The following is a 17502-nucleotide window of genomic DNA, read 5'->3' as shown; positions in this document are numbered from 1 at the left end:
ATGTAGTGTTTGTTTATGCATGAACATTTGTATGTGTACATACATATATAAATGCTGAGAAATATTTGCGCAAATTGATTGCAATGATTTCTCTTTTCATTTTATATTTATTTGCTTTCAGTTTTTCATTTCTCAGTTTACTTCTTATAAAATGTCAACATTTTTGACAGATGTCAAGTGTGTCAAATACATATTTGTTAGAATTTCCAGGTAAAATTGGGCATTGTATGCATATAAATATGAGAAGTTGCCAGCGCACTTTTGGCGGTTGTGAAATTGATTTTTGTGTCGTGCAGAAGATTTCGCGGATATTCATATTGATGACAGCTGCTGGTTGCCACTGGTGTTTATGAAGATTCTTTTGACATTTGTAGCTGAATTAAATTCAACCAGAGAATTTCCAAACTAAAGATGTTTAATGCATGTTTAAATAATAAAAATTATAAGAAGTATTTATTCCATTAAGAAATCACATGTGGGAACAATTTGAAAGACTGTGAGTATTAGCGTAAATATATCCGTATTTTTTAATGCCAAACTTTGTTATTAAAATTTTTAAATTTCAATTCCCAGTGGAAAACCGGCATGAGTTGTGCAATAACTATGTAGAAAGCTTTTAAGGGCCGAGCTCATAGTGCATATTTTACCACTGACTAGGGTTTAACTATCGATTTTCATATTTTGAGTTCTTAGTTATCAAGAGCAAAACAGCACGTTGCTAAAATTATATTCTTGTTAAACTTAACTATTTTTGTGGAACGAAATTCATATGGGAATTTTTATGCTCCAAATCTTACAGTAAAATGTAATTAAAAAGCTTGAAGCATGTTAAAAAAAAATACACTAAAACTTCAGTAGCAGATGTGAGCAGCTGAATTTTATTTTATTCAGTAGCTTAAACTTTACTAAGTTACCTCCAATAGATATAAAGCCAGCATCCGACAGCATGTTATAACTGTTTCCTTTAACAGCTCGAATTAAAAAAAGGAAAAAACAAAAATACCCTTATAAATATTTCTATTTCTAAAAAATTTCTATCGCAGCGTCGATATTCACAAATTGTTTAACGTTTTTTCCTAACCTTCAGAAGTAGATTCCATTTGGGTTTGCTGAATTTCCTTTACTCAAAGTACTTCTACACGTTTACTTATAACATTTTTCTTTGAATCTACCATACTGTTGTGCTTAGACGAAAGCCACATTCCGACTGGAAATAAAGAGGGGACTTCTTCGGATACAGGCCGTTACTGTTAGAGGATCCCTTTCGCCAACTCAATAATGAAAAAGCGCTAGCTATAAACTTTTTTTCCAATTTTGGCTGCGCGTTTGGACTTCGTCCGCAATGTCCGTCGTCGCCTAGAAGATCGACATCCTTTCAATAATGAAAAGGTAGATAAGAGCGCAACTTGCTTCTAAGCTTCGATTAGTAAGCCCGAAAGCTATAATTTTTTCTTACCGAAATTGCAATATTCCACATCCCATTAGGTTAAATTAATTTGGAATTTATTATGGCAAATAGAGCTACGTTACTTTAGCTCGTAGATTCAACATTTTCTTGAACTTCTGCCAAATATAAAATACATCATTGCAAACAATTTTTTTATACAAAAAAAACAAACAAAACAAGTTTCTACTACGTGTCTGTTGATTTAGTAACAACAGGCAATTTATTCACAGACTTTCGCAACAGTTAGACTACCAAAATGGCCGCAATGAAATAGTGAGCAATAAAGTCAGGTCAAATTACCAGAAAGACAATGGCAACATTTAAGAATGGCGACCATCATTGTTGTGCATCATTAAGGATTTTGTAGCCGCCTTGTACTTACATAAATACAATGCAATACATACTTGTATATAAAAGAAATATGTATGTATATATGTGTGTGTGTGTTCTCAGTGTACACGTAGCAACTTTAACGACGTTCATAAATTTCCAACTTACATACTTCGTACACTGTTTGCATACGCAAAAGGGGTTGAGCCGAGTTGTAAGTATGTATTCGTACATAGTTTTCGGCCTTCAACTTTCGCCGTTGCTCTGTTACACTTCCCCTTTTTGACTTACTGCTTGGGCATTCTGCTGCCCAATTCAAGCATCTTCAGCCCTCTTAGCTGGTTGTTACTTTTGTTATAGCCTTCTATGTACCTACTTGGTAAGCTGCGTGCCGTGTTGCCACGACTACTCGAAAACGCAACTACAAATTACCACTTTTCATCGGGAATTTATGTTAATTACTGGTAATGTTAAATACCCGCACAACTTGCCGCATCGCTTACCGCGACAAATCCGCTTCGCTCATTAACATCATTTACTGCGTACTTGGCGCCGCAGCGACTCATCATTGTGCTATGCGTGTTTACAAATACATATGTATGTATTTGTTTGTGGCTAGGGGTGTGTGTGTGTGTGTGTGCGTATCTTCGCTTAATTACACCAATTTATGGGCAAATTTGTCGGGCGCCGGATGTAAAGTTGAGCAATTTGCAATGTTTTAAAGGAAACGGAGTTGATTTAATTTTGTTTATGAAAATCAGGTCAGTGCTGCAACTACATATACATAAGTACATAAGTATGTAGTACAAACCGAATTCCGTGTAGCCGAAAAAAAAATTTGCATCGATAACTTAAAGTTATGATACACAATGGCTAGAGGCGTCGCACTATAGGCAAAACACGAGTTTTTTTCGCTTAGAAAAGAAATAGTGGAATGAAAATTTTTTTATCGTGAAGACAAATGCTCATATAATATACGAAAACTATAGAGAAGTTACAACAACAATAACTTAACCCTCAAAATACCATTCAAAATGTCACTTCTTTGAAATTTTAGATTTTGGCTCCCATTCCACTAGACTCGATTCTTGGGACATTGGATGCTGTACCCGAGTGGTCAGATTGGAAAAAGAAAAGCTACCTTTAAACTCTTATAACTCGTAAACTATCAGCCTTCAGGAAAAAAATTATATAACAAAAATAGTTATACTGGTCGATATCTTTACGAAAGTGCAGCATTTAACCCTTTAATGCAGAGTCTGTCATATATGAAACGCTTTTTAACCCTTTCAAGGCAGAGGCAAAATGGTTCTCAATATGTTTTCAACGTACTTTTTATTTATTTTTATTTTTTATTTATTTTTATTTTTTATTTATTTTTATTTTTATTTTTAATATTTTCATTTTTTTATTTTATTTTTTATTTATTTTTTTTAATTATTATTTTACTATGGAAAAATTTTCTACGATTAATATCTACGTCAACATGAGAAAAAGCACGTTCAAAAGCATAATGAGAACCTCAAGGGGAAGGGAAAATCTCAAGTTTTGAATGGACACAAAAAAGCGCTGAAACACGTGAATTAAGATTGGGTCTTAGATTACAGATCTGTATACCGTTTTTATAGATCAGGTCATTTGCACAAGATACTTTCATTTTTATTAAAAAATAATAATAATTTTGAATAGGCAAAAATAAAAAAGTAACAAATTTTTTATTAATATTTGCACTTGTATTAAGCCTGTTCTTTGAAAAAAAAATCATAAATAACCAATAACAAATAATATTAAAAATAAATGAAAATATGCAATAATTTTTTTAGTGTGAAATAGAGGCAGGAAATAATGTTACTCATACGCCACATCGTACATAGATATGTACTCCTATGAGCAAATTCGAAAGTTCGTTATAGGTACGGTAGCCATCCGTCCTGTATTATACGGGACTGTCCTCTTTTTTTACCCATTGTCCTGGTAATTTATTTATTTTATACGGGACGCCAAATGCCCTATATTTCTTTTAATGTCCTGTATTTGTCCCGTATTCTATTTTCCTTTTACCTATTTAATGTTTATATTCTTTCTTATAAAAATCCAGCACACTACGTAACCAGCACCTTATAAACGCATATTTCAAATTTCGTACAAAACTTATAAAAACTCAACAAGCTTTAACAATTACACACACAAATATTAAATTTTTGTTCAGAATTTTTTGAAAAATTTTACGAATGCAGTTTGGTAGCCCATTAAATTTTAATACGTTAAAGTGCAAATTTCAAGACGCTAGGAAGTCGCGCTAATTTTTAATAATTTTTTTGGCTGACGGTGTTGAGCATTTTGCGACATTTACTTTTCTATGAAGGAAAATGCCTAGCACCGCCAGTAAAAAAAATTATTAAAATTCAAAGCGATTTTCTAGCGTCTTGAAGTTTGCACTTTAACCTACTAAAATTTAGTGGACTATAAACCTGCATAGCTAAATTTTTCTAAAAATTCTGAATGAAAAGCTGGCTGCTGGCTATGTAATGAGCTAGACTTTTATAAAAGAAAATTATAATAATTAAATAAACAAAATAAAATAGCCAAAACTGATCAAAATATCACCTAACTTAATCAGCGGCAACAAGTGATTGTATATATGAACCACATCAAACCATAAATAGGTGTTTGTGGAGTTATTCCTTTTTATGTAATATATTACAAATATAAACTAAATCAGACCGAAAATGCGGGTTTTCGAAATATACCTGCCACGTATGTTGCCAATATACATTCCAAATGTGAACCAAATCGGACTATAAGGAGCTAAGATTGCACTTTCAAGTATCTAGCTCATCGGGAAGTTGGTCAAAAATGTATTGCAAGATTTTGCCCAAACACGCATGCATACATACAATGTACATACATACATAGATAGCAAGTTAAATACAAAAAAAATTGTGAAGTACTTTTTTTATTTTAAAACGTTTTGAACTCTCGCAAAACTCGCTTAAAGCAAATATTTCACTGCTGGTATACAAACATACGCAAGTCTAATAATAATTGCATAGATCACTCATACGTTACGGTGCTCATTAAATTTATGGCGGACATTAAAATGGAAGCGATTCATGGTGCGCACACTGCAGGGAGCAAAAATGCAAAGCATGCTTCCACATACTTCTATTTGTTTATATATTGGCAAAGCTATTCACGTGCTGTTTATTTATATATGTACATATATAGAATGTTATGCATTGTATGTATGTATGTATGTATGTATATGTGTAAGCATGTACCCCCGCCTGTTGTGTCATCTAATCGAAGCTTTTTATAATAAACCACGCTTGACGCCAATCTTTTTTCGTTATTCATGATTGTTTTGTTGCTTCAACCAACATACATTCATTTACGCATCACGTGTCATCGCCTGCTGGTGAACAGCCATAATGAAAATAACAATAGCTATAAAAGTAAAATGAAAAATAACTAGTTACAACGAACAAAGTGCTATGCATATCAAAAAAGCTAAAGCGCGTCCGTTGACTGGAATTTTATTTAAATGACTTCATTTGAATTTATGCTGGTGCTGGGAGTATGAATGTATGTACATATATGTACGTATATGTTATTTGAAAGTGAAGTGCACTGACAAAGGCAAAATTTTGTAACAGAAGGGATAGTTAATTCGTTGATTTCTTCAGGCAATTTTAGTGTTGTGATCTATATACATACATATGTGCATAAATCAATTATAGGCACTTTTTTCTTCAAGCACCGAGTTCATATCTGGACTTGTGACAAATGCAGAAGCTTCATTTTAATCTCAGTTTTAAGAAGAATCAATTTTTGGAGCAGTTCTTATGCTGCTTTACATCATACTACACGAGAACTCCTTTATTCAAGCCCTCATCGATTCGCCAATTCTCTGCTCACTATGCTACAACAAACTTAGCTAGCAACGATGGACGATAGCGAATTTGGTTGTACCTCATTGAGTTCGTTCGTTTCGCTACTCGCCAACTGTTGGCGAATCGATGACGGCTTCATTTGAATATGCACTGCACGCATAGTATTTCATTTTCATATAGTAGAGTTTTAAAAATTGTTCTTACAGCCTTTGAAAGCATTTGAGGGACTTTTAGAGCTATAACTTTCAGTTGCAAAAAATTCATAAGTTGAAGACTTCGCAGACACATGCGTTTCCTGGCGAACTGTTGGGCATACAATTAAAGGAAGTGAATATATTGGTAACAGATGAAATAAAAAGTGTGACGGAATTATCAAATGGTCTATTGTGAGGTCAGCTTCTGATTGCTGTGATTGTGGACCGAAGTTTCTTTTTGATTGTTGATGCTTTCAACAGAGCAGGTGTATGAATGAATTTCCGTCACACTTCGTCAATTCTGGTTTGGAGACATACCGGATTCGGCGTTGTGCTAACTCCAGTGTCATTTTTCGTTGAAATTAGTTTCGAAATGCATCAAAAAAGTGGTGTTCATAACATCAAAATATGGATTATGAATTTCTCTGAACACCGGAGCTTAGAAAGTTTCGGAAAGTAAGAGGAAATAACGCACAACGGGAAGAATAACGACTAGAATTTTTTAAGTGGTAAACATCTCAGAAGTACGACAAGAATAAGTTGGCTTTGTCTGGCGAAAACTTTAATTTTGATAGGTCCAATAGATTTAAAATTTCTTTTGAAAATTTTTGAAAAGGAGCAAAATTATTTGGTAAAAGGAACTGCGAACTTTTAATTCTTTGTTGCGTTCACCCAATTCTTCAAACTAAAATTTATGAGCAACTTTTGAAACGTGGAGGTTTCCTATGCTTGCGAGTCAGACAATCCATATTTTGGTGCTCATGTCTTCATTTCTACATANGCAACTTTTGAAACGTGGAGGTTTCCTATGCTTGCGAGTCAGACAATCCATATTTTGGTGCTCATTTCTTCATTTCTACATACATATTTTAAACAAGTAATTAAGAAAACAATTTTAAAGACAAGCTTTTGTTGTTAGACCTTCGCACCACCTAACACNGTGAGTACATGTGTTTTGCTTGTCTCATAAAACGGCCATCCCGACACATATTTTAAACAAGTAATAAAAGAAAACAATTTTAAAGACAAGCTTTTATTGTTAGACCTGCGCACCACCTAACAGCTAAATTTCGTGGATTTTCAAAATATCTCGACTATTATGCCGGTTCTTGAAAGTATCATTACTAAAGAACTCGATCCTCAAAGTACTCGATCCTTCCCAACACTAGTAAATACATTCCATTTATGAACCATATTGGGCCATTAATACGGGTTTTCCTAATACATATACCGACACCTGCGCCGCCAAGCGGATTAATTCCTCGGTCATGTTCCATTGTCAACGGATTCTGAGCTAAGTTTCAAATTTCTAGATAATCGGGATGTAAGTTAAAAATTGATTGCAATATTTGATTACACACAGGTGAACATAAATAGAAGCTTGTTAGAATGCTTACATTTTTGTAAAACTTTCAATTTCCAACAAACTAAGGAAACTATTTCCAACAAAACTTTTTTCTAAAAACCATCGTTTTATTCTCTTGAAAGAGAGAAAGAGTTTTGATTCTACTTTGGATATTCTGGCCCTAGAAATTTTCAAGTATGTAGCTAAAATATAGAAATAAATAAATAGCTTTAGATTTTTTACTGAACAGGGATCGCACCTGGGTCGCATCGAACGGTTGCCCACCCTTCTAGCCACCTACCTACAGTGGCCGTAGTTAAAAAGGATTAATTAAAGAAATTATCGCAATTATTTTTTTTTAAGATCTCCACGATAAATATATTTCAAACTTTCTAACTAATCGTTGAGTGATTTGCGCCCCAAAATAGTGTTTGCCCTCCTAACCGTCTCTATGTCACATTTGCGTACATAAGTAGTTTCGTATCCATGCAAGCTGGTATGTATTATATTTGCATACATATGCATGTACAGCATCGGTCATATCTATAGCACGCCATTTCAAAGTGATATTGTGTGCCACTTATGTTTATTTATTTATTTTTAACAATTTTCAATTAAAATATAGTTCATTCTCCGACAAACCCCATATAAACCCAAGTTTAATAATTTGTATAAAACTACAAAAAAGTGCAACAAATTTGCACCTAAATTTCACACTTTTTTCTCGGAAGTGCTGGAATTTTTTTGAGTACACAGTTTTTTAGCTCCTTCAATTTTAGTCCCATAATANGGCCCTAGAAATTTTCAAGTATGTAGCTAAAATATAGAAATAAATAAATATCTTAGCTTTTAGGTTTTTTCCTGAACAGGGATCGCACCTGGGTCGCATCGAACGGTTGCCCACCCCTCTAGCCACCTACCTACTGTGGCCGTAGTTAAAAAGGATTAATTAAAGAAATTATCGCAATTATTTTTTTTTTTCAAGATCTCCACGATAAATATATTTCAAACTTTCTAACTAATCGTTGAGTGATTTGCGCCCCAAAAAAGTGTTTACCCTCCTAACCGTCTCTATGTCACATTTGCATACATAAGTATTTTCGTATTCATGCAAGCTGGTATACCCGTACATCAGATTATAATCTTCNATATCACTTTGAAATGGCGTGCTATAGATATGACCGATACTGTATGTACCCGTACATACGCCACCCGCATGTGTTTTATGCAACAAAACGTTGACAAATGATTTATGACGCGTGATTGACATTTGCCATTTGTTAGACTACTGCGGTAGGGAGCGACGCCTGTAAAATTTAGCGTCGCAGAGACGGGGGGCCAGCTGAAATCGCTTTTGCTACAAGCTGTGTTTGTGGAAGGTTTTGGTTGTTTCCTGAATTTTTTGTTGGCAGTATACATTATTATTTAACTATCCATTTTTTCGATATTTGTGGATGTATACAGAAGAATTTAAAATTTTTATTAATGCCGAACTTCAACTAGGCATTGAAGTAATAACAATTGACGCCCTTTAAAAAATTCCATGTGAAAATAAACTTAATGACTACTTTTTTAACATAGTGATATGAATATCTTTTAATGCCCAATTTTGTCATAGCAATTTTTGCCAAGTAAAGAAAAGTGGAAATCCAGCATAACACTTAACATTTTTGCTGTTTTATGAAAAAAACAATTTACAAAACAACAATCATTTTGTAATCATTGTATCAGCATTTAGTTATCCCTATCAACCTTAAAGCATGCTGATAAAAGCTAACTAATAATACGATAACCCTCTGATTTTTTTCGGTGAACCTTAGTAAAATTTTCTGCTTAGCCCTATAGAAACTACATATCTATTTACCATTTTTAATTAACTTCTTTAAGCACTGGAGTACTTCAAACTAGTTACTGAGTATAGCATCCCCAGCTGCTCCACACCTGGTGATGACGTTCCAAAGGTGGCTATTGCCAGTTGTGCAAAATTTAAAGGCCAAACATGCCCCTAAAAGCTCCTGAAATATTTTTAAGGTTTATGGTAATTTTAACCCTCGTTCGCCGCCTTTTTCCGCCTCATGAAAATATTTCATTTTGAAAATGTACCCACAAACCCTTTTTCAGTTGTCAAATTAATAGGCTCTGCCTGTAGATTTGAAATAAATATTCTTTGTTTTCCTGATTAGGGTTGCCACGAGTTAAAAAACTTAATTCAAATTATTCAGTAAGTTAAATGGATTATTTAAATTCGCTTATCAATTTAAATGGGGTTGAAAAGTCTTTATTTCTAAAGCACATTAATTAGAGTTGCCACCTATTGAAAAAGTCAAATTCAACTTTGGGAAATTAGTTAATTAAAATATGTACATCATTATGGGTGTCTCACGAAAGAGGTTTAAGAAGGTTTTAGTTTCAAATTATTTTGAAGAGGTTTTCACCCTGTTGGAAATTTCGAATTTAATTTACTTGTACACAAATATTATAGGTTAGCAAATACCCGTGCTTCACTGTGCCTTAAAAGTATTTTTGTGTTTTTACTCCCTCCCAAAACTCGCATGGCCCCATTCATTAAAAAATAAATATGTGACCTGGTCTACGGAAAGGGGGCTTAGGTGTCAAAAAATCAATTTTCACTTTTTGGTTGATTCGGATGGAAGATGAGATGCTTTTTTACGTGGTGAAAAGTAGAAAATCCTAACTTGCTTAGAAGTGTACTAAAAATGTAGAGAAAGAAGAGTAAAAATACGACAAAATATAATTTATTCTTCTGCCTGAGATACACATACTTCGTCTTCATCATATTCCGACCAACAACAACACTTACTGGACCAACAACAACACTTACTGGACCAACAACAACACTTGCTGGACGTCCGGCACGGAGAACAATTAACGAGATTATGAAAAACTGACGAAACGAGTTGCTTACTTTTAACAGCTTTTTCACAGAAAACTAGTTTTCGCACGTAAGCTCCCTTTTCGTAGACCAGGTCACATATGTAGATTTAAAGAGCTTTATGAAATGAGTTTTTCAAACAAATGTAGGATATTTTCGAAGCTACTCAGAACGTAGGTAGGTAAAGTAGGCTTTCTCATGGGAATTTAATTTATAGACTTATAACTCGAGTCTACACATCGCGCACTTTCTTGAAAGCTTTAAAGGTGAACTAATTCAATATCTACTTTTTCCTATAAATTGAACTGAATTAAGTTTTTCAAATAGGTGAAAACCCCCTCAAATATATTTTCAACAGTAAACTTTCTTAAATCTCTTTAATTTAATATTCGTATTTCATTTATTTCATCAATTTAGTTGAATAAGAATTTTCAAACATATGGCAACATTCCTCAAAAATATTTTTGGCAGTAAAATTTCCTTAACGTCATTCGTTTGATACCCATATTGCAATATTTAATTTATCTTGTCAATTAAATTAAACGAAAATTTTCAAACATGTGACACTCTTTCACAAATATATTTTCGGCAGTTAGCCTTCTTAAACTCCTTTCTTTTGATAGCCACATTGCAATATTTACTTTATTTTATCAATTTACTTATACCGAAATTTTCCTTCAGATGGCAACTCCTCAGCATCAATTTTGTTTCACATCCGCTCCATTATGGAACAGTAACTTTATAATGAGCAATTTTAAAACTTTCAAGACTTTAAGATGCCTAACACGACTTGTGATTTACCTAAATATGTGTTAAACTACACGTCGAAATTAGTATTTTCAGTGTCCGAATTGTATCAGAAATAATCGCATCCGAGATAGAAGACTGTAATAGTCCTGGCTATTTAGTTACATTGAGAAATAATCGGATGACATAAGATACTTAATTTTTTTTTTTTTTTTAAATATGTTCAATGAAATATTATTGACATAAAAAAGTTTTTGGCAAGTGGTTATCGAATTTAATGTAAAATTTAAATATTTTTAAGATAATATATTAATTTAATGTGTAAATTTATATTGCATTTTAAATTTAAAATGTACCTAAACTAAATTTATTCATTCAAAAACTTGCATCATTTAATTTCAAAACGCTTTTTTACTCATATTCATAGCAGCGGAGACAAAGACAATTTCTCCTTAAATAAAATAAATGATAAATTTTTTCAGTCATACCAAAGGTCGCTTTTTATATAGGAATATTGTCATAAAAATATTTAGGATCATCAATTTATTACTCAATCCAATACAACACCTATGTACGTCTTAGACTGATATCTCTAAGTATAATAACTCACGTATACTAATAAAGACTTTTAAAAGTATTTACGAGCATATAAATAAAGACATTGGATCACTTCATAGCGCGGCTCATAAGTAACTGACACTTTCGGTTGTTGTTTTTATTCTTGCTCCACGTTTTCTTCAATGAATATGCATAAAAACGCGTAAATATTTGCTTTCTCCTTCTCCGTCATTTATTCAGTTATTCATGCCTACATAAATAACGTCATGTTCGTATGTACATACATATGCAAACATACATATGTATGTGGTATTTCGTTTTCGTTGTTGTCGCATACTCATAAAATGCTTTTGTGCTCACTGAAGCTGCAAATTTATTTGATATGCGATAAAAATCATCAACATTGCATAATAAATAATGAATAGAAGTAAAAGCGTAAAATACGAGTACGAGTATGAATAAATGTTTGCTGCGTGTTTGCACGTTTGCCTGTGGGTTGTTGGACATTGAGTGAGTGAGTGAGTGAGCATGTATGAATGAATGAATGACAAATGTATATTCAGTAGAATAAAGCGCCGTGAAGTATGCAAAACAATAGGCTGGTTGGATCGATCGGTGACGCTTGAGTTTCGCTTGCTGTGAATGGCGCCGTGTATTGCATGACATATGGCGTGCAATGAATGGCAATAAACAAAAGGCTTAAAGCTGTGAGATTTATACAAAAATACAAAAATAAATAAAAAATAAAATAACTCAGTTCGATTCAAATACATACTATGGGTTAAATTTGATTGGGACTTAATGGAAAAAAGCTTTATAAACGTTTTTTCAGTAAGCATTTTTTATTCAATACGCCTACAAAAAATAACTATACATACATATGTACGTACAAGCTGCATTAAGTATTGCAAGCTCTGTTTTTTTTCTGAATACCCTCATTTATGGACTTTCCTTAAAAAAGATTGGTAAAAGTCAATAAATCAAAAATTCTGCTTACATTATTAAAATCCCATTCAAATATTCCTTTTATGGAATCTTTGTTTCATGGCTATGTCAAATTGCGAACTACATGGCGCAAAGTTATTAGATAGAAAAAATTTATTTGAATTGGTTGAAATAACACAAACGGCAAAAACGCAAATTTGTGATAATTTCGCATTCAATTGTTTCATTTCTTGTTGAGCTATAATACCATTTTTTAAACTTAACAATTGAGTAATAAAACAAAATAGTCCACATATATAGGTAGTCATCCAGGTTCTACAACGAAGTGATACATACCAATCGATTTCTCTTTTCACTGAGAATCAAATTTGAAATAATTTTTTTTTTGTACTTTTTATGTAAAATTAATAAAAATAACATTTATTTATGATTTTTATTCTATAAATCCAAAATAACAGTTATTTTTAATTTTTATCTAAAAAGCTGCAAATAACAGTTATTTTTGATTTTTAGATTATATGCCTTAGATAACAATTCTTGAAGACTTTTATTTATAAAAATTTGCGATAGCGACAGTAGGAATCCGGCTGCTGATGAGCCTTTTTGCGTAGACAAGAATGAGGCTCTTATTTCATTACCTTTAAATCAAGTGGCGGTGACACATTCTTCTGCTTCGAGAGGGAGAGAGAGAATGTTAGAAAAAAATTTTCAAGCTACAAATGGGATGTTGCAAGAACTGTGGCAAATAAAGATGTCATAAGAAGAATGGCATCCAGCCTGTAGTACATAAGGAAAGTACTGAGCTTTTGAACTTACTTACATACCGTCTTCATCTTAATCTTCTTTATAAAGAGAATATTCGACGGCCTTGTTCCTCCTTCTATTAAAGGAGTCACCATGCAGATTTCTTCTGAAAGGAAGTTGACATATTTTTATTTTTGTAATCCCAGCAATTTTTTGTGGAAGTCGCACGTTAAACAACAATGGAGTTTCAAAGCCTTAGTGGTCTTAGAGCTATACATCTTTTTTGTTGTAGAGCAAACTCTAATTCAATAGCCTTCTGGCGCTCTTTATGCTCTTCTAAGCCTATCCTTACCTTATACTTTCATCCATCGGCAAAAAAATGGGTGCTAGTGTTAGATTGAAAATTCTGGAGACAGAGATCTACTTAGACGTTAACATCTTTTTAATGCCACAGGACAGTACTCCAACATTGGTCTCGTTGAAGAGTTACTACAATATTGAGCTGTCCAGTGCTGGGTACTGGCTTAGACAATGCTAATTTTCTTCTTGATTAAAACTCTTAAGGCTGGTTTCTCCAACTCAACTAGACTTAGTTAAGTCAATTTTCTTAACTTAGTCAAGAATAAGCTGTGTAAAACGTAGGCTAAATTTTGACTTAAGTCCAAAAAGTGGCTAAACTAAGTTAAGTTGAGTTGGAGAAACCAGCCATTATTCAATGGTGTTCTTAGCCTTATTTTATAAAGAAGGTCAAAAAGTGCAACATAACTTATCTATACAAAACTTTTTTTCTTCTAATGGCAAGCTAATTTGTGTCTCTCTATTTGTACATACTAAATATAAATTAAAAATGAAGCCATGAAAGCCATAATGAGACAATAGAATTAACAACTAGCACTCTGGTGCTCATGGACTCAAATCAATTCAAACTAATTCCCTTCAATAAAAAAAAGATTACACACACACTTCGATCACTTTCTTAGGATGCCACCGTACCTACATATAATTATGTTTATTAAATTTACAAATACATATTAACTAATGTATGTAGTTACATTAAATTGCCAAGCATTTTGTTTTACACTTTTACCTATCACTAATTTATATATTTACTGCTATTCGTATATTTCTAGGAATAAATTGCTTTCAACGATTCTCAGAACAACCAAAGTATAGCGAAGTGAATCCGGGTCAGGACGCCTTATTAACATGCAAAGTTATCGATAAGCGAGGCACATGCTCATGGCAAAAGGATAACAAGGTATGTAAATATTTGCTAGTAGCAAGCAGGTGAGAAGGTTTTAGTAAAAAGTACACCAAAAAAAAAAACCAATAACATAAAAATAAGGCTACACCTATTTACACATGCATACAAGTTTACATGCCTGCATACATACTTAAATATGTACCTACATGGAGATAAATTTACTTAATAATGGAAAATTCCAAACAAAGCAAAATTTTTAGAAACAGTTAAGGCATATGAAAACACATCTCCGTCCTTCACATAATAACTGGCCAGTTGGCTACGTGTATTGTGCTAGAAAAACTAAGCCCCACATAGTCGGTCAGTCAATCGACTGGCTGGCTGGCTGTCAGTTGATTACTTTACCTGACTGACTAACTTTTCTCGGCTACGACAATGGTTCGCAGCACGTATGTACATTAGTATGTTTGTATGTAAATCTTGATTATTTACCTAGTTTTGTTGCCTGTTTCCTGGAAGTCAATTACTTGTTTGTTCATATACTATAAATACATGCATATGTATCTACGCACATACATACATTGAAGACGTTGATGAGCTTTGAGGAAGTGTATGCATACAACATAGCTGTGCAGTCATCGGTAAATATGTGCGTGCTGCCAACCACAACAGAATAATAAAAAAAGNTTGAGGAAGTGTATGCATACAACATAGCTGTGCAGTCATCGGTAAATATGTGCGTGCTGCCAACCACAACAGAATAATAAAAAAAGCAATTTGTTTTTGGATACGCTACGCATATCAGACGAAAGCCAAACGTGTCCTGTAAGTTCGCCTACATCGGTAGGTAATTGCTTGTATATACATACATACATACATACATATGCAGTGTAAGCACATGTGTGGTTGGCCGTGTGAAAATATTAATCATTGCAGCAATAAATTTGCTAAAAACTTTTACTGAGGCTTAATTTAAATAAAACAATTAAGAACTATGCAGATTTGATTTTCTAAAAGTCTTTGCTTTGATGATATCCTTAAAATATAGCATTCCCTGTTTAGTTATAAAGTGCAGGCGAACAAATTGGCATACTAAAAATAATATATTCAATTTGTTTCCATATTAACTTTTATCAGTTGCGAGTGTCTCACTAAAAAAAAAGTTACAGTTTTCCCACCGGAATTATAAAATGTTTTAAATTTAAGGACTTTCGCCAAAATATTGCGATAAAATATTAAGTTTACAAAAGCTGGACCCATTTTCAATAACACTACAAGGTTAGGATATTCCAAGAGGGTTACCGCCTGTTCAAAATGGAAATTAAATTAAAACTATTAGTACAACGAAATTCTACAATATGAATGTCAAACGATCGAAATTTATAAAAAGAATTATTTCGAAAACAGGGTTACCAACTGTTAAAAAAAATTTAATTCAATTTTATTAATAATTTTAGTTAAATACATATTTTAATATGGTTGGCATTCCAGAAACCTTAAAGACAGCTTTATTTTGAAAATACTTAGACTAGGGTTGCCAACTATCTGAAAGTCAAAATCAATTTAATTAACAAGTTCAATTAAATATTACGATCTGCATGTCAAACGAAGCGGTATGATAAATAATTATTTCGAAAACATGTTTAGAGGGTTACCACTTGATTAAAAGTAAAATTCAATTTAACTAATCAGTGGAAAAAAATACTTAAATAACGGTGTCTAATTAAAAAGGCTTAAAAAACCTTTATTTCGCAAGATTTGTCTGAAGGGAGTTGCCACCTATTTCGAAAATGGTTTTGAGAAAAATTAAGTTGCATCAATAAGGTTAATAAGATATTGCAATATTTGTGTCAAGCAAGGAGGTGTAAGAAATCTTTATTTAGAAAACCCTTGAAGAGAGTTGCCACCTGTCTAAACGTCAAATTCAATTTAGTTATGTAAAAAGAGGAACTAAATATTACAACATATAAAGATGTAAACCGAAAGAAGCTTAAGAAACCTTTATTTCGGAATTTTTTTCTTAAGAGCGTTGCCATCTATTCAATTTACTTTATAAACCAATGCATTATTTAATATTCCTTTTTTTCAAAAGAAATATTTTTAAACTTTTCAGGAAGTTTGAGGGAAAATATTTCTCAATATTATATGAACCTAATGCCATGCAACCACGCAGTTGGTTGTTGTGACACCATTTTAGGACAACACGTAGTAAACAAAAACTTTCTGAACTTAATAAATAAGGCAAAAGAAAACGCATGCGAAGCATTTTCATATTTTTGCTATCACCTTAAAATATGATCAATTTGACTTTCCTTGCATTTTAGTATGTGTATAAAAGTAATTACTTTTAACACATTTGTCATACCACAAAAAGGAAGAACATGAAAAACTATTATAATAACGACAGCACACATCAGAAACTACAAATAAACATACGTATACAAAAAACTTATCCATACATGAAATATACACACTTGCATACATGGATATGTACATATGTATGTATGTATATGTCCTCATGCTATAACAATAGGGGTATTCACAANGTATCCATACATGAAATATACACACTTGCATACATGGATATGTATGTATGTATGTATATGTCCTCATGCTATAACAATAGGGGTATTCACAATCCGGTGCATATGGTCCAGTATGGTCCATAGATAGCACGATTGGCTGATTTTGTTGTTGTTTGAACACATGCTAGACCACATGCGCCGGATCGTGAATACCCCTAATGATAATAATAAAGACTTGTCCAAATTAAACTCAGCTGCGACAACAGGAAAATATGAATAAATGTAGCTAATGGTTAAAGCAAAAACGCTGCAGACGAACATTTGTTGTTGGTTTTGATTATTCATTTTGACACGAAATATTTTGTTTTTTCAAGCAAGCAAATAATAAAGATCTACATGAAATGTGGATATACATACATACTTACATATGTATATAAGTCATTTAAGCCAAAATATACAATGCCTTGAAAAGGAAGCGCATGAAAATGAAGCAACATAGGTAAATGGCGCAATACGAATTTACTCCGTTTCATTCCATTTCAAGCGACATTGTACACCGGTTCGCAAGGTACACCGCGTCGTATGAGTATTTCATGTAAAGCTTTTACTTCGTGTATGTACATATGTACATACATACACTCATAAGTACATACATATGTATGTACATGTGAAATGAA

At 32.8% G+C, this 17502-nt stretch overlaps 1 protein-coding gene across 1 annotated transcript in view; it reads left to right on the top strand.

Annotated features, from left to right (window-relative positions):
* The window catches only part of LOC108364804 (kin of IRRE-like protein 2), an 87663-nt gene that overhangs the window by 21042 nt on the left and 49119 nt on the right, over window positions 1-17502 (top strand). The window contains exon 2 of the mRNA XM_017618650.1: window positions 14227-14354. Coding sequence (XP_017474139.1) covers window positions 14227-14354 — 128 coding nt within the window. The remainder of the gene's footprint in view (window positions 1-14226; window positions 14355-17502) is intronic.

This window comes from Rhagoletis zephyria, unplaced genomic scaffold (assembly GCF_001687245.7).
Source record: "Rhagoletis zephyria isolate East Lansing unplaced genomic scaffold, Rhagoletis_zephyria_1.1 Rzeph_scaffold_01675, whole genome shotgun sequence".
In the NCBI taxonomy this organism is placed as follows: domain Eukaryota; kingdom Metazoa; phylum Arthropoda; class Insecta; order Diptera; family Tephritidae; genus Rhagoletis; species Rhagoletis zephyria.
Note: the sequence above shows the minus strand (reverse complement) of the source record. Positions and strands in the feature narration are given on the sequence as shown.